This window comes from Myotis brandtii, unplaced genomic scaffold, assembly GCF_000412655.1.
Source record: "Myotis brandtii unplaced genomic scaffold, ASM41265v1 scaffold157, whole genome shotgun sequence".
NCBI classification, from domain to species: domain Eukaryota; kingdom Metazoa; phylum Chordata; class Mammalia; order Chiroptera; family Vespertilionidae; genus Myotis; species Myotis brandtii.
Genome location: NW_005355708.1, coordinates 3,296,796 through 3,319,426, shown reverse-complemented (window position 1 = coordinate 3,319,426; position 22,631 = coordinate 3,296,796). Strand labels below are relative to the sequence as shown.

At 37.8% G+C, this 22,631-nt stretch overlaps 1 protein-coding gene across 5 annotated transcripts in view; it reads right to left on the bottom strand.

Moving 5' to 3' along the window:
- Window positions 1-22,631, bottom strand: part of ABCA6 (ATP-binding cassette, sub-family A (ABC1), member 6) — a 50,940-nt gene that overhangs the window by 10,396 nt on the left and 17,913 nt on the right. For 4 of the 5 annotated variants that reach the window (XR_001361212.1, XM_014536107.1, XM_014536105.1 and 1 more), the window contains 18 exons: window positions 21,943-22,001; window positions 20,830-20,940; window positions 20,255-20,430; window positions 19,919-20,038; window positions 19,518-19,656; window positions 18,611-18,701; window positions 17,656-17,795; window positions 16,849-16,965; window positions 15,607-15,847; window positions 15,049-15,215; window positions 13,737-13,870; window positions 12,526-12,663; window positions 9,885-9,992; window positions 8,922-9,095; window positions 8,579-8,692; window positions 3,784-3,903; window positions 2,186-2,263; window positions 355-446 (listed from right to left, as the gene is read on the bottom strand). Coding sequence is in view for 4 of the 5 variants with exons in the window: in XM_014536107.1 (XP_014391593.1) it covers window positions 355-446; window positions 2,186-2,263; window positions 3,784-3,903; window positions 8,579-8,692; window positions 8,922-9,095; window positions 9,885-9,992; window positions 12,526-12,663; window positions 13,737-13,870; window positions 15,049-15,215; window positions 15,607-15,847; window positions 16,849-16,965; window positions 17,656-17,795; window positions 18,611-18,701; window positions 19,518-19,656; window positions 19,919-20,038; window positions 20,255-20,430; window positions 20,830-20,940; window positions 21,943-22,001 (2,319 nt within the window). In the remaining variant the exon portion in view is untranslated. The remainder of the gene's footprint in view (window positions 1-354; window positions 447-2,185; window positions 2,264-3,783; window positions 3,904-8,578; window positions 8,693-8,921; window positions 9,096-9,884; window positions 9,993-12,525; window positions 12,664-13,736; window positions 13,871-15,048; window positions 15,216-15,606; window positions 15,848-16,848; window positions 16,966-17,655; window positions 17,796-18,610; window positions 18,702-19,517; window positions 19,657-19,918; window positions 20,039-20,254; window positions 20,431-20,829; window positions 20,941-21,942; window positions 22,002-22,631) is intronic. The other variant, XM_005861816.2, reaches the window with a different exon arrangement.

Here is a 22,631-nt window from a genome sequence, read left to right as displayed (position 1 = left end):
CCGCCCCGCCATACACACACACATTTGTAAAGCACGTGGAACTATGTTGCTCAACCAGTTCCATCCCATCTCCTCTGTTCAAGGATGTGTACCCATCTTGGACAGCAGAATGGCATATTTGAGGACTCATTAAATTTTGGAGGGACTGGAAGCGCCCTCAGCTGGTTAGTGCCAGAACTCCGCCTGGGAGCCCCGTTTCCTGGAGGTAAGCCAGCAATCTGCTGATCCTGGTGAAAATCAGCATGCTGTCTACATTGCAAAGATAAACCTGTAACAACAGGCCAACAAACAGTGCAGCCACTATCTAGGAATATTAAAATACGACATCAAGCATGAAAGGAAGCTTTCCTCCACCTGAAAACAGGATCCTTTCGCATTACTGTCTGCCCACACTTCATTTCCATGCATCTTAGAACAAAAGCGAACAGCAAAGCCTGAAAGTAAGGCTAGGAGCAAAAACAAACAAACAAAAATGGTTATATTTAGGTATTTTGTTCACAAATATGGTTTAAACATTTGAATTAAGTCAGTGACCTTTGGTCTTCAGGTAAAAGAGATGTGAATCATCTTACACACCGGGAAGAAATCCAACTACACAATGACAAACCAGTGTAGTGGAACCTGACTCTTCTCACAACCCACACCCAGTCTGCCAGCAAATGCTACCTGTTTTACTTTCAAAATTATCCAGAACCCAACTACTACTACTACTACTACTACTACTACTTCTTCTTTCTTCTTCTTTCTTCTTTCTTCTTCTTCTTCTTTTTCTTCTTCTTCTTATTCTTTTTTCTTATTCTTATTCTTATTCTTATTATTTTTAAAAGGAACCCTGGAGGTGTGGCTCAGTTGGATGTAGTGTCATCCCATACACCAGAAGGTGGTGGGTTTGATTCCAGGTCAGGGCATATACCCAGGTTTTGGCTTCCATCCTTGGTAAGGGCATGTGCCAGAGGCATCGACTGCTGAGTCTCTCTCACATGGATGTTTCTCTCTCTCTCTCTCTCTCTCTCAAATCAATTAAAAAAAATATTACAATACCTTTCTACCTGGTCTCCCTCTTCTCCCCTTGCTCCAAACATCTATTCTCAACACAGCCACTAGAGCTACTCTTTTGAAACATGTCCTTTGCTTAAAACCTTCCAGTGACTCCTCAGTTACTCAAACAAAGTCAAAGTCCTTATGGTGACCGAGAACACTGTGTAACCTCTTCAATCCACCTGCACGTGTCCCTATGGCTTCTGTGACCTTCTCTCGTACCACTCTCCTCTTAGGTCACTCTGCCCCAACCACATTGGCCTCCTGCCTGAACCTCAAACAAGCCAGGTGACCCTTGCCCCTCTACTGGAATGCTCTTCCCCAAGCTATCTCTACAGCTTGCTCCCTGCCTCCCTCAGATGATTATCTGTCAGCCAGGCCTTTCCTGACCACCTATCTGACATGGTATATATTATCTATTTTGTTTATTATCTGTCTCCTTTCACCAACAAATAAACTCCATGAGGGCAGGGACTTATGTCTACATTTGCTTCTATGCCTAGAAAACTACTGATGCATTATATTCAAAGACAGTGCCTTTCTTCAGTCTAAATCAGGGGTGGGCAAACTTTTTGACTCGAGGGCCACAATGGGTTCTTAAACTGGACCGGAGGGCCGGAACAAAAGCATGGATGGAGTGTTTGTGTGAACTAATATAAATTCAAAGTAAACATCATTACATAAAAGGGTACGGTCTTTTTTTTTTTTTTTAGTTTTATTCATTTCAAACAGGCCGGATCCGGCCCGCGGGCCGTAGTTTGCCCACGGCTGGTCTAAATACATCAACATAATCATTATTTCCCTTTCATTTTTATTAAACTTTTGTTTTTTTTTATCTCTAATTCAAAGGGCTTCAGTTATATTCCATCTGTATTTTTAACAAGCTCTCTCAAATTTGGAGGGGGCAGTATACAGGATAAATAAACATGAAAAATTAATTTTGTATTAAATTCAGGATGTATACTATCCATTCATGCATATAAAAAATAACTCTAGGGCTTAGAATCATGTTGGAATGTAATTACTTATTCTGAGACTATAATTGAAAACATCTTTGAAGTTGGCACACTTTAGGCAAGATTAAGTAGTTGTTATAGTAAACAATAACTATAAAAAAATAAGTGTTGAGTTGGAAAAACCTTCTTACTATTAGGCACACTAGAAAATCAGTTCCACTCAGGTCATAAAACAGGTCTTCATTTTGTCTTTCGTGCTCGTAGACTCTCTGTAAAGCAAAAACAAACACACCCACAAAAAATGCTAAATGAAAATTCATCAGCTTTACAGTTTCCATTTAAGTAATAAGGAATTTCACATATTGAATGTTTTTCTTAAGCTTGAGTCCCCTATATGCATGGGTGATAAGCAATTCCCTGCAGAGACGTGAGGGGACCCCTACTCAACTCTGAATGTCTCTCAACAAGCAGGTATAACCTATGTTGTCTTCTCTAATTCCTCTTTTTTCTTCAATATTTTGGCTTAATGTTTGCTGAAAGCATAACAGAGAGAGATGGCTTCATCCCGATACATTCTAGGGGTCAACAATATTTGTCCTAAAGAGCCATCACCAGCCTTTTCAGGGTCCCTTCCTGATCCCACAATGGTGACTGTTTCCACTTCCTATTTAGTCCTATTGTGTTATTCTTTCTTCATCAATCAATGCACTCAAAAAGTAATTCATGACACCTAAATAATGTGTCACACGTCTAGATCAATGTATTTCACTTTGCAGGTCTACTTCTATTTCAGGAAAAAAAATGCTTTAAACAGAGGAATACATTTTCCATGGAGAATCCCAGGCATTGCTCAGCCAATGGAAAAGTGTTCTTACAGGCTCCCAAGAACACAAGCCTGGGGAAGCCCTCGCTACCTTGTTCAAAGCTGCTTCATTCAGGATGAGGCCGGGCCCCCAAAATTATGTTCCTGACTGAGCTCTTCTGCTCACCTCATTGTACATTTATTTCCATTTGAATCTCATTTAGTTTATTTGATGATTTCTGGTCTTTTCTGCTTTGATGCCTTTGCTTCCCGCTACAGAACATGCTTATTATCTCCCACCCCACTCTCCCTCTAATTAATTCATATTCTTTAGGACCGAGTTTAAACATTGCTTCCCCTTAGAAGAATTCTCTGACTCTCCAGAGCACTTTGGCTGTGCTTACAGCTCTGCCCTTCTCCTTTGCAACCTTGAAGTCCATTGCATTGACTACCTTGAGGTTGGCCTTTGACTCCACTAAGCTCTGTCAAAGGAAGGACTGTGTTATCTTGTCCATCAGATGTCCCCAATGACTAGCACAGTGCCTGACACAGAATAGTGTTTAATATACATTTTGAATGAATGAGTGATATCGCCCATGAGTGTATTCCTCATAATGGATAATGAATACCCATTGAATGAGGCAACGTTTTTCAACCTGGAGTTTGTTTTGAATGAGTGTATGTTTTGCAAAGTGCTTATGGCAAAGCTTTTTTAACAGCTTTATTGAGGTTACATTTTCATGCCCTAAAATTCGCCCACTTTAAGTGTGCAATTCAAGGATTTTTAGTAAATGTACTGAGTTGTGAGAGCAATGCCACAATTTAAGAACATTTCCATCATATACATTTGCTGTCACTCCCCATTGCCACACCCTACCCTCTAGCCCCAGAAAACCGGTAGCCTACTTTCATCTTTATAGATTTGGGCAAAGCATTTTAATAGGTTGCATATTCAAAATTAGTGACACAGTTTATAATATAACTTACATCTATCATAAAAAAAAGAAATCCATTCAAGGCGAATGAGGGAAAAAACACCATGCTCCAAAGCGAGGCAGATGACAGGGAGTGACTTACTATAACCAAGTCTAACAAGCTGGATGAGGTCTACAAGGCAAGTTGAAATATATTACATGTCAGACATACTCAGTCCATTGATATCTGAGAAAACATTTAAGATGTAGATATTCTTATCCTACATATCAGAATTTTCCTATATGCAGACACAACCCTTTCAGAAGGAAGAGGGAAAGGATATGCTTTTATTAATGAGAATATATATGACCTTATGAAAAATCCATATTGCCTCTCACTTTGACTGAAATTTTCAAATTGTCATATACCTTCTCCATTAATTCACCATTCCAAGTAAATGATGTTTTGGAGATTGTGCATTATGATTGCAAAATACTCATTTTCTTGTAGATTACTGGTAAATGTTGAGGTGGAGATTAAAAATAATATTTTGTTTTTGTTTTAAGGATCAGTTTATCAGTCAATAAGTATGTTTTAAACACTTTATTAAACCTTTGCTGGGTCTTATTAATGTATTAATTATAATAAAACTGGTAAGAATCATAACTACTCAATTCATTGTATATTACACAAATGACCAGGCATTAAGAACTAAGCATATACTATTTGCTTTAATCCTCACAATGACTCTACCATGTATTCTTCTTATCCTTCCCCTTTTATATATGGGAAATCTAGGGTCCAGAGACATTAAATAACATCCTCAAGATGACACATTTAGTGAGGAATGAAGCTGGAATTCAAAACTCTGGGTGGGTGCAATGATTGCTAAGTCTTTATGTCAGAAAATTATGCTGACATAGGTTGCATATTCAAAATTATAACAAGACATCCTATATAATAAAAGAGTAATATGCAAATTGACCCTAACAGCAGAACGACCAGGAACAACTGGTCACTATGATGTGTACTGACCACCAGGGGGCAGACGCTCAATGCAGGAGCTGTCCCCTGGTAGTCAGTGCGCTCCCACAGGTGGAGCTCCGCTCAGTAACAAGCCGGGCTGATGACTACGAGCGCCACAGTGGTGGCAGGAGCCCCTCCTGCCTCCTTGGCAATGCTAAGAATGTCCAACTGACAGCTTATAGGCCCGCTCCTAAGCCATCAGTTGGACAACCCCCAAGGGCTCCCGGGCTGCCAGAGGGATGTCTGACTGCCAGGTTAGGCCCAATCCCCCCGGGAGCGGGCCTACGCTGGCAGGTCGACATCCCCCGAGGGGTCCTGGGCTGCCAGAGGGATGTCTGACTGCTAGCTTAGCCCCAACCCCCTGGGGAGCAGACCTAAGCCAGCAGGTGGACATCCCCTGAGGTGTCCCAGGCTGCAAGAAGGCGCAGGCCGGGCTGAGGGACTCCCCTGAGTGCACGAATTTTCGTGCACCGGGCCTCTAGTTGTTATATAAAAGGGAATGTTATCTTTGCTACTAAATAAATTTAAAGTTTTGGGGAAATGTGTAATCTACCTTATCAAAAACAATTGGGGAAAAAACCCAAAAACTTAAAATCAAGTATTTAGTAAGAAGGGCACAATAAGCATTTTGGATAGCCAACCCAAAAGACTTCTCTCATTTTACAACTGCTGTGATCTCCTTGCAAAGGTATTGCACAACTGTCCATGTTTACACATTTCTTTTAGTTTCCATGACATCACACTTCTCTATTTTTTCTCCTAGCTCCTTATTTTTGATAACTATGAGTCCTTTAGTCCACTTAGCTGACTCTGCTTATTCTATGAGGACTCCAAGTTTCTGCTTTTGTGACCTGTTCTTTTCTTCCTTTCTCATCCACTGGAACAAGAGAAGATGCCAAAATGCATTAAAGGAAATGGCCCAGTGTGCTAAGATGTGCGACTCCACTTTCACCATTGGGCTGAAATATGGGTGACAGGGTGCTTCCTCCTCCTTCGACAAGGGCCTAAGGTACCCATGCAGTGCCATACCCTTTCGGGTACAGGAGTGCATTGTATTCTAGAAACTAACTGTTGACTGTGGCTTCACTCAGTGATGGGGAGACATTGCCTATACCGTCCTTCCAAGTAAATCCAAGGTCACTAAAGGACAACTGTACTGCCCATCAGCATTCCTGTAATAAAAAATCACCTCAGCCCTAAGACTGGCATGGTTTAAACTTATATTCACTGTGTGATGAAAGATCAATTATCACAGTAATTAGCCTCAATACCGATTTTGAATGAAATTCTAAGTTCTTTGTAGCAGACATAAAGTTACTGTAAACTGCATGAGGTTTCTGTGAAGATGTATTTTAGCTTACTAAAATCAAGATGTTGATCAACACAAACTTGACATCAGTATTGTCCACCATGTTACTAGCTCATATTTTTTTGACTTGAAGAATGACATAAGGTCTGAGATCTCAGGTTTCTTCATGAGTCTATCACTATTTTTTGTGTGACCTTAAACAAGTTGCTTAATTATTTTCATTCTAAAAATATGAGGGGAATTAAATTAGATAATCTTGAATTTTTTCAAACCTGACATCTCAATATTCCATTAACAAGTAGCTTCTTTTAAACAGTATAAAAATAAAATAGACAAGTGCACTAAAATAGATAAATATGAAAAAGAAGAAAAAATCAGAAATTATGTAATTTTTTTACATTTTGAACAAAAATCCTTGTTTTAAAAAGTTGACTTTGCCTCTGCAATACTGCCTTATTTTAAAACATAATAATTCAAAACTAGTTGGCAGCAAAGGAAAAAATGGTATTCAATCATATATAGATATAATTCTATTTGAAAAATAGTGTTTCAGAGTCTCATGTTCAACTCTCTGCTGTGGTCCTTTATTTGCTATAGTCTGTTCCCATCACAGTGAGAACATCTTAATCCACAAACATTTGTCTACAAACCCAATAGAAAAGGTGTTCTGCATTATCATGACTTTCCCTAGAAACAACGTCAGATTTCTTCATTTGTGCATTTAGGCACTTGCAGCTGGGGAATTATGCAAGAGGAACTCATTACGTGAGAATGCAGAACCTATTTTGCCTTCTACCAGGTATTGAAAGAACTTTGCCTCGTTAGACTTTTGCCCCTGATTATATATATCAAATATTAGGCAAAATGGTCTCTACTCTGTAAGCCAAGAAATGAAAGCTATTGTTCTGAAAGATCATGGTGTTTCAAGTTCTGAAAGAATGCCTTTTCTGAAAAAATTCCATCCACATTTTTGTCCAACCCAAAACATCACTATGGAGCCTGCATCCGTGAGAAGAGGGCCCACTGAAGGCTGAAGGATAAGGGGTGGAGGTATGGTTCGCCTGTTGATGCAAGTGCTCCCCTACCTGAGATATTGTCAAATCTATACAAACCAGGATGAATTGTGAGTATAAGGTAAACCAGGGGCTGATTTTTCACTTGACACAAAGCAAAAAATACATTCACATAGACTTGTATTAGTCCCAGTCTGGAATGGCTTCTATTTAAGAAGAACCAACACAAGAATGGGAAAGTCATTACTGGAGGCTGCCGATTGCTTAGGACTGAAGGACAATAAGTGTAAAGAGTGTCTATGCGGGAACTCACTAGGAGATTTCGAGCCTCAGTTAGGCTGGCAGTAATAGACATGTCAACAGTCATATTGGCCAATAACCCTGACATTGCTGGGACATCAGCTCTGAAAAAGACTTTCATTCAGAGTTGAAATGACTAGAAAACACAAAGTATGAACACAGATTCTTCGTTAACCTTTGCTGGACATATACAAGAGCGCTGACGGAAAAGAAATCAACTATTAGACTCTCTTCTGCTAACATCTGTGCTGCCTACACAACACCTGGGTTTACATTGGACAAAGGCAGTGAATCTGTTGACTGAACAAAACGCCCTCATGCGAAGTATGAAAGCAAAGACATTTGGTGCATCAGATCCTCATGACTGCCTCAAAGCCAGTCTTCTGAGTGAGGTATCTCTATACATCTTTCTGTAACTTCTGAGCTTGTATTGATTTGTCCTGATGGTGGTAAGAGGGGTAGTAACAGATATTATCTACTGCATACGGAGAAATACAATTAGAGAAGCCAAATCAGAAAACTGTCCTCTGAGAAGGGATAAGTCAACAGCTACCTACTAACAAGATAGTCTAAGGCTAATTTCTCACAGAAGTCAGTGGGCAATGTGAGATGTATTTTCTTAGCAGACCGCCTCTGGTTGGGTTCAGGACTTCAACTTCAAGATTTGGGGGGTGAGTATGTCAGCTAAACCTAAACCTAAAGAGTTGGGATTAGACACACTGGGTGTTCAGCATCTTGGTAAACATTTCCATCCAAGTTTTCAGTAATTTTGGAATCATTCATTCTTATTTACTAATAAATGCTCTGCTGTAGGTATAAAAACATCTTTGATCTCTGAAATTTCTAGCATCTGAAGTTAAAAGACAACTTCTTAAACACTGTAGAAATGAATTGGACTGCCAAATTTTATCAAGCCAATTTTTATCCTAGTATTGCCAGGAAGCCTTGTATTTTGAAGGATTTATAAACTCAATAGTGGCATCCTGAGCTTCAGGTTTTCTGTAAGTTACTCTGTAAACTCTAGTCAAAGAGCTGTAGATGAATTCTCCAGAAATACTGTTGAATCAGCAACATGTTACATTCTCTCTCCTTTCTGTGGTGTAATTTTAAGGTGTTCATTTCCCATTGCTCAGGGCAAAAGTGACTATGTTCCCTGTTACATTGAAAGTTGAAAAAAGAACTCTTATCTCTCTATTGATATATTTGTACGTATACTTACAATAAAGAAACAAAATGACCAAACGCCACTATTTTTTCTTCTCTTGCGAAAAATAAATGATATCACATATGTGAAAAAGATGACAGAAGCTGCATAACCAAATATAATCACAACCTAAAAGGTAATATAAATAATATCAAAGTCAAAAAATAAAATATGAATTGAGGGAACATTTAAATTATAAGTATTTTAAAATATTTTATTGAACATACACTTCAAATGCTTTCTGTTTCCATTAGGGGCAAAATAAAAATGGAAATGTCTTGATTACATAAAATAGCAAATGTTAAAATGTATCATGAATTTACCTTATAAGACAATCTCTATGTAATGCATCACTCACCGAAGCAAACACAAGTCGAGTTGTGAAATAACGGTCCTCTATGTTTTCCAAGCAGAAAATTAAAAACGATGAAGAAAGAAAGAAAGCAAAGAGGCTAATATCCACCAGGGCCTGCCCACACCAGTAGGCCGAAGGGCAGAGGCCTGAAGTCCATAGCTGGGACTTAGTTCTCTTCTGATGGAAAAACACAGGACATACATAGATCCAATTAAAGTCCAAATCCAGAACAAACGCATTGGAAGACATGTCAAATACAATCTAACCAAATACTGTCAAATCTTCTGATAATTTTAATTATGCATATACTGTTCAATGGAATTTAGTGAATTCCATTAAGGTGACCATTTTTGACAGTGAATACTAGTATTATTTCATTATGTAGGTTTGATTCACAACACCCCCTTAACTTATGCATAACAAATAGAAAAGCAGACTTCATCATGATCCAGGAATGAATCTCCTTCAAAAGAAATATCACTTTTGTGACCTGCAGGCCAATAAATTCTCCATTATCCAAATAAACAGGCTCAGAAGGGTGAAGAATGACTCACCTAAATTTCATTGAACTGTTGGACTTAAATAATGGACATAACCAAATACAAATATAACAAAAAAAATTGTATTCCCCACAGTAGAAAAGGGGCTCAAGTCTTAAATCTGATCTTTAATGTCAATATCAATGACTTCTATAGTCAAAAGTTTTATAATATACTCTTTGAAGGATTAGATTAACTTGAATCCCTGTAAAATGACTGTACTTTTCCTTTAATTTTAAAATAAAAAGTATTTTGTGCTTTTAGAAGTAAATTTCTGACTTGATAGAAATAATGCTTAACTACATTATCTAAAATTAAACATATGCTTAAACATTTTCCTCACAGAACTACATTTTGAACACACAGCATTTAAAAAACAATTATTAAAGTTCCTGAAGTCTCTTTTCTTTTCCCCCCTTTTCCTTACTTTGTAATCACTGACACTGCTCATGGCGATGTAAGGAGAAATGCTGCAAACAACGGAAAATAGGAAAAAGGAGCCTTCTGGCAGACCAGTCCAGAAAAACAACCAATTCTGCAAACATAAAAGGCACTGTAAGCTAGTAAATATTTAAAAACATGAAACAAATACGAATAACCATAAAGAATACGCTGTTCAAAATATTTCGAAAAAACAAATTAAAAGTGTACATCTAGATCAGTGATGGCGAACCTATGACACGCGTGTCAGAGGTGACACACGAACTCATTTTTTTGGTTGATTTTTCTTTGTTAAATGGCATTTAAATATATAAAATAAATATCAAAAATATAAGTCTTTGTTTTACTATGGTTGCAAATATCAAAAAATTTCTATATGTGACATGGCACCAGAGTTAAGTTAGGGTTTTTCAAAATGCTGACACGCCGAACTCAAAAGGTTCACCATCACTGATCTAGATCATCAACATCTATGCATGGTGGCAGGGAGATGATTTCTGATAATTTAACATGAAGTTTTAATTCCTAGAAAAAAAAGAGGGGGGAATAAAAAAAATAACTCAGGGCCCACCCACATCAGAGTATATATGAAAATGAATCAAAAGCAGGATCTCAAAGATATATCTGCTCACACACTCCATAGGAGCACTATGCAGAATACCCAAGAAGCAACCCAAATGTCCATGGACAGACAAATGGGTAAACCAAATGTAGAACATACACACAATGGAATCTTATTCCGTTTTAAAAAGGAAGAAAATCCTGGCAATGCTAGGATGAACTTTGGAAGTTGTCCTGGCTCATGGATGAACTTTGAGGAAATTATCCTGGGGGAAAGCCAGTTACAAAAAGACAAACACTATACAACTGTCCTTATATGATGTATCAAAAGTAGTCAAATTTTGTAAAAACAGAAAGTAAAATGGTCATTGCCAGGGTCCGGGGAAGGGAGGAATGAAGAGTTCTTATTTATTTATTTATATATTTATATATTTATTTATTTATTTTAATATATTTTATTGATTTTTTACAGAGAGGAAGGGAGAGAGATAGAGAGTTAGAAACATCGATGAGAGAGAAACATTGATCAGCTGCCTCCTGCACATCACCTACTGGGGATGTGCCCACAACCCAGGCACATGCCCCCGACCGGAATCGAACCTGGGACCCTTCAATCCGCAGGCCGACGCTCTATCCACTGAGCCAAACTAGTTTCGGCAGAGTTCTTATTTAATGGGCATAGCATTTTAGTTCTACAAGATGACAAAGTTCTGGAGACCTGTTTCCCACAATGTGAATATACTTAACACTATTGAACTATACACTTAAAAATAGTTAAGGCGGTAAATTTCATGTTACGTGTTTGTTTGTTTGTTTGTTTGTTTGTTTGTTTGTTTTTTAACAAAATCCAAAAAAAAAAGATTCAAGAATTAGGGTCCTAGAGAAACAGGTGTTTCAGGCTTGAGCAGCAGCGGGTCTTCCTCAGTAAACCCAGGGTCCGTGCAAATTACTGCAGCTGGCGATATGCTGTGAAGCACAGCCCTGAAAGGACAACTCGATACCACCGAGCCCATCTTCAAGGAGATACACTTTAAATCACCACCCCCACGGCCCAGCCGGCGAGGCTCAGTGGTTGAGCGTCAACCTATGAACCAGGAGGTCACGGCGGTTCGATTCCCGGTCATGACACATGCCCAGATTGCAGGCTCGATCCCCAGTGTGGGGCGAGCAGGAGATAACTGATGCATGATTCTCTCTCATCATTGATGTTTCTATCTCTCTCTCCCTCTCCCTTCCTCTCTGAAATCAATAAAAATATATATTTGAAAAAAAAACCAGAGCAAAATTAATCATGCCATGATTACACGGGTGGAAAGAGCAGAAAAGCCAAGGATGATGACGTGAGAAGCCACTGTCACACCTGGGGTGGAGGGATTAAGGGAGGGAGGGATGTGACTGAAGGCCAAGGGGAAGGATCCTTCTGCTGACCCGGCCTAAAGCACTGCTGCCAGCTGGCAGGCCATAGTATAGGCAGCGGACTAAGAGTCATGAGAACACAGTCTGTGTGTACCAGACCCCCTCACCCCCATGCAGAGCCACTGTGGGTGGGTGAAGGAATTCATCAGGACGAATCTAGCCCAAGAACTGGCAAATTTTCCTTCAAAGCAGTCAATCGACTACCCATTTAGTCAATGAAGGGTTCACCAACAAATTATATTAGAAATATAAGATTCTAAAACAAGTGTTCCTGATTTCTAAGTCAGTGTGTGTGTGCACACACATGCACAAACGTACGCGTGCGTACACACACACATACACACACACACACACACACACACATCTCATTCTCTCTCCAATATACTCATGCAATCAACTATGAATCTTTTTAGAAGACTTTCTGAGAGACTGTGACATACTATGGAACAGTATTCTCCCATGAGAATTCTTTGAGCATAATGAAGGGGGAAAATCATATTCTGTTAGATACAATCTGTTTAAAATATAAGGCCAAAGTTAATTTTTTAGGGTTAAGAATCAATTATAAATATGTAAAAGCTAAAGAAGGAACACACACAGGGGACTTGTCAAACTGCTAATTGTTCGGAATGAGTAAACCCAATACTTACTAGACGTAATGCGCTTCTTAGAGTTCGAATCTGTTGTGTATGGTTAAACATTCCAAGCAGCGCATTGCTGATAATATTCATAAGAATAGGAAAACATTGCAGCCCCTTGGTATTGCATACAACTGAGAATCTATAATCCTTCAAATAAAATAAAACAATGTTAATGCTGAATAATTAATGAACAATAAAAAAGGTTTTGTATATAAAATCCTAACAGTGCCATTTTCTAGCTGTGTGACCATCTTCACATTAACTGACTTCTCTGAGCGACAGCATCCTCATCTGTGATAGGGTAAATACAATAAATGGGTTGTCGTATGGTTTAAATGGGACAATGTATATTATATTAGGCCCTAGCACAGTCAGCAATATGAATTTGTAGCAGTGTTACTAATTTTAGAACATTTTGTCCTCATTTTGTGGATAAAGACATTTCAGCTGATGGGATTTAAATGTGGCCCCGATGAGGAAACACAGCCCGTTGGCAGTGAGCAAACGAAGGAACTCTGTTTTTGTGGACAGGAAATAAGCATGAGGTTCATCAAGTATTCATGGCTACACGGCCAATGGAGCATTTTCACACTTCCTAGGACAATGTTTATGTTCTCCAGGTTGATGAAAATGTTCACACATTCATCAATGTTCTTTAAATATTACCAAGGATTCATGTAATAAATACGTTGGATGAGTAACAAATAAAGCAACTACCAGGCAATGCAGTGTCCCACACTGAGACAACATTTTGCATGGTGGACTTAGGTAGAACTGAATTCAATGCTATCTCTTCAAAGGTCTTTGTTTTCTCTCCTTGTGGCAAGAAAAAAAGAGGGAGCTTCACATACTTTGGCTCCGTTTTTCATTGGAATGCAAGGAAGACTGAGTTTCCTTATGATTAGAATGCATGTTCAGTAGGATCATGGAAGGATCTCTATGATAGAATTTAATATATTTTCTAGTCAGAACTTTTAAGTTTGAATAATGCAATTATATTCAGCTACTTTGAAATGTAAAAAAAAAATCGTCTATTTCAAAAGTTAAGATAGAAAATGTTTTATGAACACTCCTTTAAACTTCACAGGTTATTTAATAATGACCCAAATGTTGTTGAGCCCAGTTGCTAAGGCTGAAGTTCCACAGTGTTAAGACAGTTAAAATGTAGCACTTTATTGTTTTTCATGAAAGCATAACCAAGAAGCAAGAGGCAAACACACCTTTTGTTTCCCAGCAACTATGATAGCTCCGTTGTAGGACAGATCATCAGGGCTATTTCTATTTACAAAGTCATCGATTTCCAACAGTATATTTTGATGCTTCAGTGACTGTATAAAATCTTCAATGTTGGATTCTAGTATTATATCAACAACAGAAGGCCATATAAAGCAAGAACATATATGTCGATTTAAAAAAAATAAGCCACATACACAATTTATATTATGCATAAAGGCACGTCTCTTTGGGCATCACAATAATAATACTGGCCTATAAAAGAGGACCCATTCTACCATCTTCTAGACATCAAATCTTACTCTGTGATGAGTTAGCTTTATGATCCTATTTCATGCAAGTTAACGTGTGACCATTAAGACAATATAATTCCATTTTATGACTCTTGGTTAAAAAAATACAATTTAACTCAACAATCTGTGGAACTACAATAATTGTATGAGGAGTACTTCAAATTGGCTAGCCTAAAATTCCTAACAATAGCACTCCCCTTGCTCCCTTATTCTCCAAATAACAGAAAAGTAAATGCATTTAGCTGAATGTATGAATGTGTTTTAAAAGATGAGTGTATTTTGCGTATTTTCATATGTATTACATGCATATATATTACATAGCTATATTTTTTGTTAGGAAGTGGGAAATGAAAAGAGTGCCACTATCAGGACACAGTTGTCAATAGGCTCCTAACGATGAAAACAGATAAGTAAGAGCTGAGAAAAACCTATAGCCTCGCTCACACAGGAGCCAACAACTGTAAAGGCTGCTGTAACAAAGAGGTCTCAAAACTGAGTGGTTTAATCAATACAGAAGTTCCTCCTTCACATAATAGCTCAGGGTCATCAGGCAGATATGCCAGTCTTCTCTACCAGGTTATGTAGTGACCCAGGATGCTTCTTCTTTGTCCCCCCCTTTCCCCCAGCACCTCTAAACTCGGAGCAAATGTACACAGTTCCTCAAATTTTCTTTTCTTTATTTTAATATGTTTTTATTGATTTCAGAGAGGATGGGAGAGTGAGAGAGAGAGAGCGAAACATAGATGATGAGAGAGAATTATTGATCGGCTGCCTCCTACACACCCCCTACTGGGGATTGAGCCCGAAACCGAGACATGTACCCTGATTGGGAATCGAATCGGCTACTTCCTGGTTCATGGTTCAACCACTGAGGCACTCAGCTGGGCTAGAAATTGTTTTCTATTCATAAAGTCTAAATACACAAATTCTTCTCTTACGATTTGCTTTTCCTCCCTCTACATAAAAATAACTTATTTCTAGATTTAAATTGTGTTTTTCTGTTCACCTGTGTTATTGATGATCAATAAGCTGGTCAGAGGGTCTTGAGGAAGTTGCCCAGGAGAGAGGAAATACAATCCAGGTTTAAATTCCCATTCACTTTTTTTACTTAATACAGCATCAAATATCAGTTCCACAATCAATGGGAACAGTGCAATTCCAAATACCAATAGCCTACCAATAAAGAAAAGTCACCATATGAATCTCTAGCAATTTCATTTATTCCATCAGACATTTCACAAATATTTGTAGAATATCAACTTTTATGCTAGCCATAAGGATGAGTGCTAAAATTCTGAAAGTCATACCTTACATTGCCCCTCAGTACAAAAGGCTTTTCTATATAAACACCAGGTGTTCAAACTATGAAGACTAAACAGATCTGTGTATAAGGCTAATCAAATGCTCACATACGGCTATTCCCACCGGCAGTAAACTCAAAGGCTGCATTTATCTATCCTCTGGCAGGAATGTTGGGTATTTCATTCTAGCTTTAAATTTTATTCTGGTTTAACCCTTTCTTGAAACTCACTATCCAAGAAAACCACAGCACTCTGATACTTACAGGGTCAACAGCGTTTTCTTTCCACATTTTAACTTTAAGAAACGGAGCCGTGCCACTGCACAGATCTGCATTCTCCAGAGTTCCAAGTCACTCACAGGGAAAGGAGGGCGAGCCAGCTGCATCTGAGGCAGGCTTTCTGCGTCTCTCATCTCTGCTTGTTCAAAATAAACACACAGGCATGCATGCTCGTCCACACACATGCACGCACACACACACACACGCACGCACGCACACACATGTACTAATTATTAATGACATGCTTGGGTCATCACAGTTTTCTCTTTTTAGAGAAAACATGTTTTAGGATATTTGTGGTTATAAAACAAACAATATAAGCACCAGGTTATGTTTATCATGTCGACATTTAATAAACCCACTGATAAAATACTCTGAATGCATATCAAAAGAAGACTTCAGTCAAGGGTGATCTCATCATGCCATCTTTAAAAAGGCACAGAAAATCCTATATGTAACATTATTCTAAGACATTTCAAGAAATCTTCTCCAGAGAAGTAGCCAAGGTACATTGATGCCTAAATGCCTACTATTACGCTATCAATCATTTAGAAGTCCAGGTGAAAAGCCACCAGCTCTGAAACCACAAGACCGGCACCTGATTTCCAAATATATGAATTTCAAGTGGTATAATTTGGGGCAAATCACTGAACTGCTCTTAGGTCTGATTTTCTCAGGTGTAAAATGGTGCCAATGCCACTTGTTTGAATGGTTCTTGTAAGGAAAGCAATGCCATTCAGCCACACATTCATCAAAGTGTCTGGCATAAACCCTCCATAAATGACAGCCCTTACTATGATCACCCATTAAAGTACACAAGAGCTGATCCTAGGTCTTTCTTCCATTGAGACCTTAGTGAAATTTTGTCTATGAACAACTAAGAGCAATTTTTATATGATATATCTGCTTAGAGTTCATGACCTCGACTGAGGGCCTTTCACATCCTCAATGTATCCAAGAAGTGAGTAACAGAGGATAGAAGAAAACTGCCCAAAAAGGAGACATATACTAGTAGTTTCTTAAGAAAAATTTGGTGTATTCCAAGAGGAGTCTGTGTTCAGTCCTAGTAAGATGTTAGGAAACAAGGCCTGCTCTTCCCAAACAGCAGAATCAGATTTGGAACTAGTCCCTTTCTTTAGCATTAATTAGGTATAAGCATTATAAATACTAAATTGCTATATAATCATTGGCAAACAGATTTTATATGAATTATACAAATGAATGTACCTTGCTCGACAGTTGGTATTTCTTCCACTTTCTTGAAGACTTCATTCAGGGTTGACACAGCAATGTCATAACTCACCACACCCTGGACGGAACCCTTATCAAGATCACTGAAAAGGTCTAAGGCAACAGACAGGAGTAGATACATTTGAAATAGCATATGGATAACTAACCCTAGTGAATTAACATATTTAAACGATGATGCAGAATACTGCTCATAAAGTTTACATCTTTGCAATATCTCAATAAGGAAAACCAAAATTTTACTGGAATGCTCTTCCCTTCTGAAATGAATATATCAGACTTCTCATTTTATCCTCACACTGTCTGCACTCTATCTTCTGCTCTCAGCCCATGAACTTCCTGTAGATATTTTTTAGGAAATATCTCCTCTACACCACAAATCAACGTGTAGTTCTACCCATATTCTGGGTCTTTCTTCTGTACAGGTAGAAGACTTGTAGCTGCTCCCACCAAACGCTACCTTTCAACTTGTGCTCTTTGGACATCTCAAGGACTTCCCAAAATAAAACTGCTTTCTCTCTCTGTGTCTTCCTCCCTCCCTTTCTCCCTCCCGCCATCCTTTCCTTCCTCCCTCCCTTCCTCCCTCCTCCTTTCTTTCTCCTCTCTTCCCTACTGGTTCTTCTAAGCATCCGTTACCAAATAAATTGCACTAAAATCCTCCTCTCAAGTGCTGCTTCTTAGGAAACCCAACCTAAAATGAAATCCAAGTCCATTAAACAATAAAGTTGTAATAATGTAAGTACTTATCCCCCAAATTTCATTCTATTGAAATCATATTTAAGTTACCTGGAAATTTATCTGTCCTTTCTGCAGGCAAAGTATACACAAGCTTTTCTTTGCTTTCTGTCTTTAACTTAGCATCCGGGACATGATGATTAATGAAAGATGTTATTCTTTCTGGGTCACATATTTCATTTCTGTACAGACTAATGTTTGAAAGAAAAGACAATTCATTTGTGTTTCCTCCAGTGCTATCACAAAAGAAGAGCTTTCTACTGAATAGCTAACCTTTGAGTACTTTACTTGGCTTTTAGGGAACAAACAAAATGAGTAAATAATAATAATAATAATAATAATAATAATAATGCCATTGATTAGAAAAATCTTCTGATCTATACAGAAGTGTCTAATCTCAGAGCTAAATTTTACAAACAAATGCATGATGGATTTGAAAGCTGATGTATATCAAGTAGGAAGACAAACAGAGGGAGGTGAGGACATTAGACAGAAGAGACTTCTTAGGAAAAATCATTATTAGACCAAACCGTGTAGCTACCAGAAATTAGTGCCTAACAGAAAAACCTGGCCAACGAGCCACAGTTTGTGTTTTAAATGCTTTCTGCCTGGAAACACTTTCTCGGTAGACATAGTCCTCTTTACTCACTGCCACCAGATTGACTCTCATTTTTGATACTAGCTTCTGATATTATTTGATTTTGTGCCCTATGAAAGAAGGAAACGATGTCACAGGATTGTATGGATCAGCTGGGGAAACTGGAGGGTGGAAAGTGGTCCATGAAGCAGCCCTGCTATGATCTATCAGCCTGGGCTGATAATTTTGCAATTTTGATTATCATAATGGATGCAGGAAAAATATTTGGGAAACAATGATCAATACAGGTTGGCAGAGCTAAACTAAGCACAAGGTCAAATCCCTCTCATAATTGTCTACCTTTCTGATATACCAATATTAAAATATCTCTGTGTGTGTGTACACGTAATTTATCTGCAAATTTTTTACCTTAAGTGATATCCAAGACCCCATTTTCTCTTCAGAAAGCCAGAAGAGCCTGCACACTTCAATCTCCCATTGGACATGATCACTTTTCTATCTGAGTAAAAAGAAGCAAGAGAAAAAGGATGATAGGAGTCATTTCTTCTCTCCCTAGAAAACACAGATGAGGAGCAATGCTCAGATTTCCAAAAGAGAAGCATTCTATGGGGCATTGCTACATCAACTATACATTTAAAATGTTGAAATACCCCTTAAAATGGATGCATTTTAAATGAGCTTATGAGTTCCAGTTCATTTTAGTATTCTCCAAAATGTAAAAAAGAAAAAACAGAAATTACATGGGTGCATTTTCTTTTCTTTTTAATCCTCACTGGAGGATATTTTTCCCTTGATTTTTAGAGAGAGTGGAAGAGAGAGGGAAAGACAGAGAGAAATATCGATGTGAGAGAAACACATTGATTGGATGCCTCCTGTAGGAGCCCCCATCAGGGCCCGGACCGGGGAGGAGTCTGCAACTAAGGTACATGCCCTTGACCAGAATCGAACTGGGACACTTTGGTCTGCAGGCCGACACTCTATCCACTAAGCCAAACAGGCTAGCGCTACATGGGTACATTTTCTATGGGATGCTAAAGAAATCAGTGGATATTTTCAGCCAAATATATATATTAAAGAATATTTAGATGTTCAAATTAATTGAAAGCTGATCTGGAAAAAAAATCACAATTTTTTAATTAGAGGTCAAAATCTAGCAATCATATAGTCAGCGAGGAATTCTACAATGGGAGTAGGCTCCTGTCATCCCCCAGATTGGTAAGTAACATAGGCACACCAAGGCAATGAGAGCAGGGCTCTGGGAATAAGTATTGCCCAAATTGTTTTATTGTGATACTGAGATCAAATCGACACTCACCAGCCAGGATGTCAGCCTCATCCATGAAACTGGTGCTCAAGAGGATCACGTGGTCTGCTTTGCGCTCCTTGAGGAAGCTCCACACTTGCTGCCTTGAAAAGGGATCCAATCCAGCAGTTGGTTCATCCAATAGCAAAACCTACCGAGGATGATGACATATAAAATATGTCTCTCTCTCATGTTACCGATTTCCTGATGATAGCATGAGTAACCAAAACAAACAGACAAACAAAAACCTATCCAACCGTTTATGTCCAATATACTCATATTCACAGTTAAACACAGCAGATTCTCTCGTGGTACATTACAATGAAAGCACTGCTACTTTCAGAGGTAAAAGAAGAGCTTGGCTTTTCATTGATATTCCATCTGCATTCCTCCCCATGCATAGTGGCTCTTACTTTTGGATCTCCTAAAATGGCAATTCCAAAGGTCAGCTTTCTTTTCTGTCCTTCACTTAAATGTTGAGCAGGGTTATCCTGAATGTTTTGTATGTCCAACTCCAATAGAATTCTTTGTACCTATAGAAAAATATATATGAAGCTTAAAATGCAAGATGACTCATATTGTGCATTTTAACTGTTCATTATAGCAGTAGGGTTTGTTTTTTTTTATAGAACCTCAATGCCTAAATGCTATTCCCAACAGGACAGGTAAATCACTGAGGGGAATTCTGTGGTCATGATTTAACTTTATAAATGGTAGGCAGTTTAAGTAGTCCAAGCATGCCCATCTACCTCTTGATCCACTTCCTGTGGCTGAATCCCTTTAATTTTAGCAAACAGCCTGAGGTTTTCCTTCACAGTAAGTATGTCAAAGTGAACATTGAATTGAGGACAAACACCAGTTATCGTTCTGATTTCCTCCAAGTCTTGCATTTCAGAAAGATTTTTATTGTAGATGGTAACTGATCCTAAAAATAGAAGTGAGAAATAATTTAACATTGGCAAGATAATACATTTTATTGCTGCTTTGGAGATCTTATTCATGAAAATCTTTGCATATATACACAAACATCTAAAACAATGACTTCACAATTTATTAACAACTACTAATTATTCTTAACCTAAATGTGTGCTCAGAGTAGTGTCTATTTCCCCTGGAATAAAAGGTATCAATGGAATAAAGATAATAATTTTCATAAAAATTGGGGAAATATATTTAAAATCATGTATTTCTGGTTAATAACTTTAGATAAACAAACATTATTTTATCTTAAGGAGTCAAATATAAACCCTGAAATGAGAAAGGCTACCTATGACCCCACTCTATTATCAGACATCTTGCCTTTGAGGAACTTCTTTGTGCTCACCTTCTGTTGGAACAGAAAACCCATTAAGGATGTTTAGCAACGAAGATTTGCCAGCTCCACTGTGACCCAGAATTGCTGTGATTTGACCTTCATATATGTCAAAGAGCAAACCTGTTTTTAAAATAAAATATTAACAGCTAAGAGAGCATTAGACAAGGCTGGTTCTAAAGACAGAATAAGAGACATATGCATTTACATATTCATATATACACATGCATGTACAGTGGAAGTAAGTATAGTGTTAATAGTTGGAATTAGAGTTAATTTTTATCTTCAAACAAGAGGAAATCCTTGCAGAAGTTGAAGATGTTTAGACTTAAAAAGTTCACTGTTGTTGATGAGTGCAAAAGTATTACATAATGTGCTCTGGGAACTGAAATAATAAATTTAAAAATACCTCAGTATATCCTTGGCCAAAATTAAGAGAAATCACAAATCTATGGTGTTTGATGAGAAAAACCTGGAGTAAGAATACACTTGCTGATACAAGTACATTAAATTCTCAAAAAAAGCTCTAATCTCAAAGAAATAAGTAAGACTGAGTTAAGGGGTGCTGCATTTTCTAGAAAATAAACACAAAGGACAGAGAACTCTCCATTTTTGGTAAGATCTATGGTTTACTTAAATATTTGTTACAAAAAACTATATTTGTTAGGATATTTAGTATAAGATACGTTGGCTCATTAAAAACTATAAACTATGTCATAGGATATTGGCTTGTGAAACTTCATTCATGGTCAATGGTTTTACTCATCTTGATTTAGTTAATCTCACCAGCACATGCAAACTGTGTGATTTTTCTGGCTAGTATAAAAAATTGATCAATTTTAAGTCTAAATATTCCTTCCTCATAGTGCAAATAAAAGAAAATATTCCTATTGCAAATTCATCTTAAAAAACAAAGTGAACTTGTATTTTTCATTATATGATCCCATTTTTGTAGATCAATATATCCATGAAGCATCCAGTAGGATTTTACATCCAGTTCTTAATTATAGCTAATTTCCACATGGTGGAGCTACATTGTACACTTTTCTTTCCTTTCTCTTTCTGTTTTATCAATCTTTTCTAATTTTTCACATTGACTTTACCCAATTAAGTGCTTTTCTTTACCTTTCAATGCTTCTACTTTTCCAGACTTTTCTTTATATTCTTTTTTAATATTTCTGATTCTGAAATGACAAAAGAGGTGCTTATTTAGACAACACAAAAATAGAAATGATACAGACCATGGGCAACCCTAGATGGATGCAGTCAACCACTTGGTGTGAAAAAAAGGATGGTATTCCCAGTCTACTTGGGAAGACAAAGACTTGTTTTTGATCATTTCCCCATGAAATAGAATAAGTTTCTTTAGAAAGCTGTGATTAAATTATTAGTGTTTTGCTTAGAAAATTAGAATGCTCTGTAATCATCCTCGCTTTCTTCCTTTAGTCTTAGAACATTGGGTGTTTCGCCCCCTCGTTTAGATTAGTGCATGTATCTGCATTCTATAACCATCCTTTCCCAAACCCTGTCACCTGAATTTTCCTGAGAGCTCCTATTTGGCCACGAAATCTGCTTTAGATATGATTGAATTTCTCTCTCCCCTAATCATAAAACAATTCTCAAAATAAAAGTGCAAACTTGATATGTCCACTTCCTCACTTCTCACTTCCTCCTCAATCAATTGTACTCTGGATTCTGAACCCACTACTCTAGTGAACCACTTCACATGGAAATTATCAGTGGCCTCCTAATCACCAAATGCAACAAGTACTTTTCCATCCTTACTTACTGGGTTATGAGTCACCATTCATGAC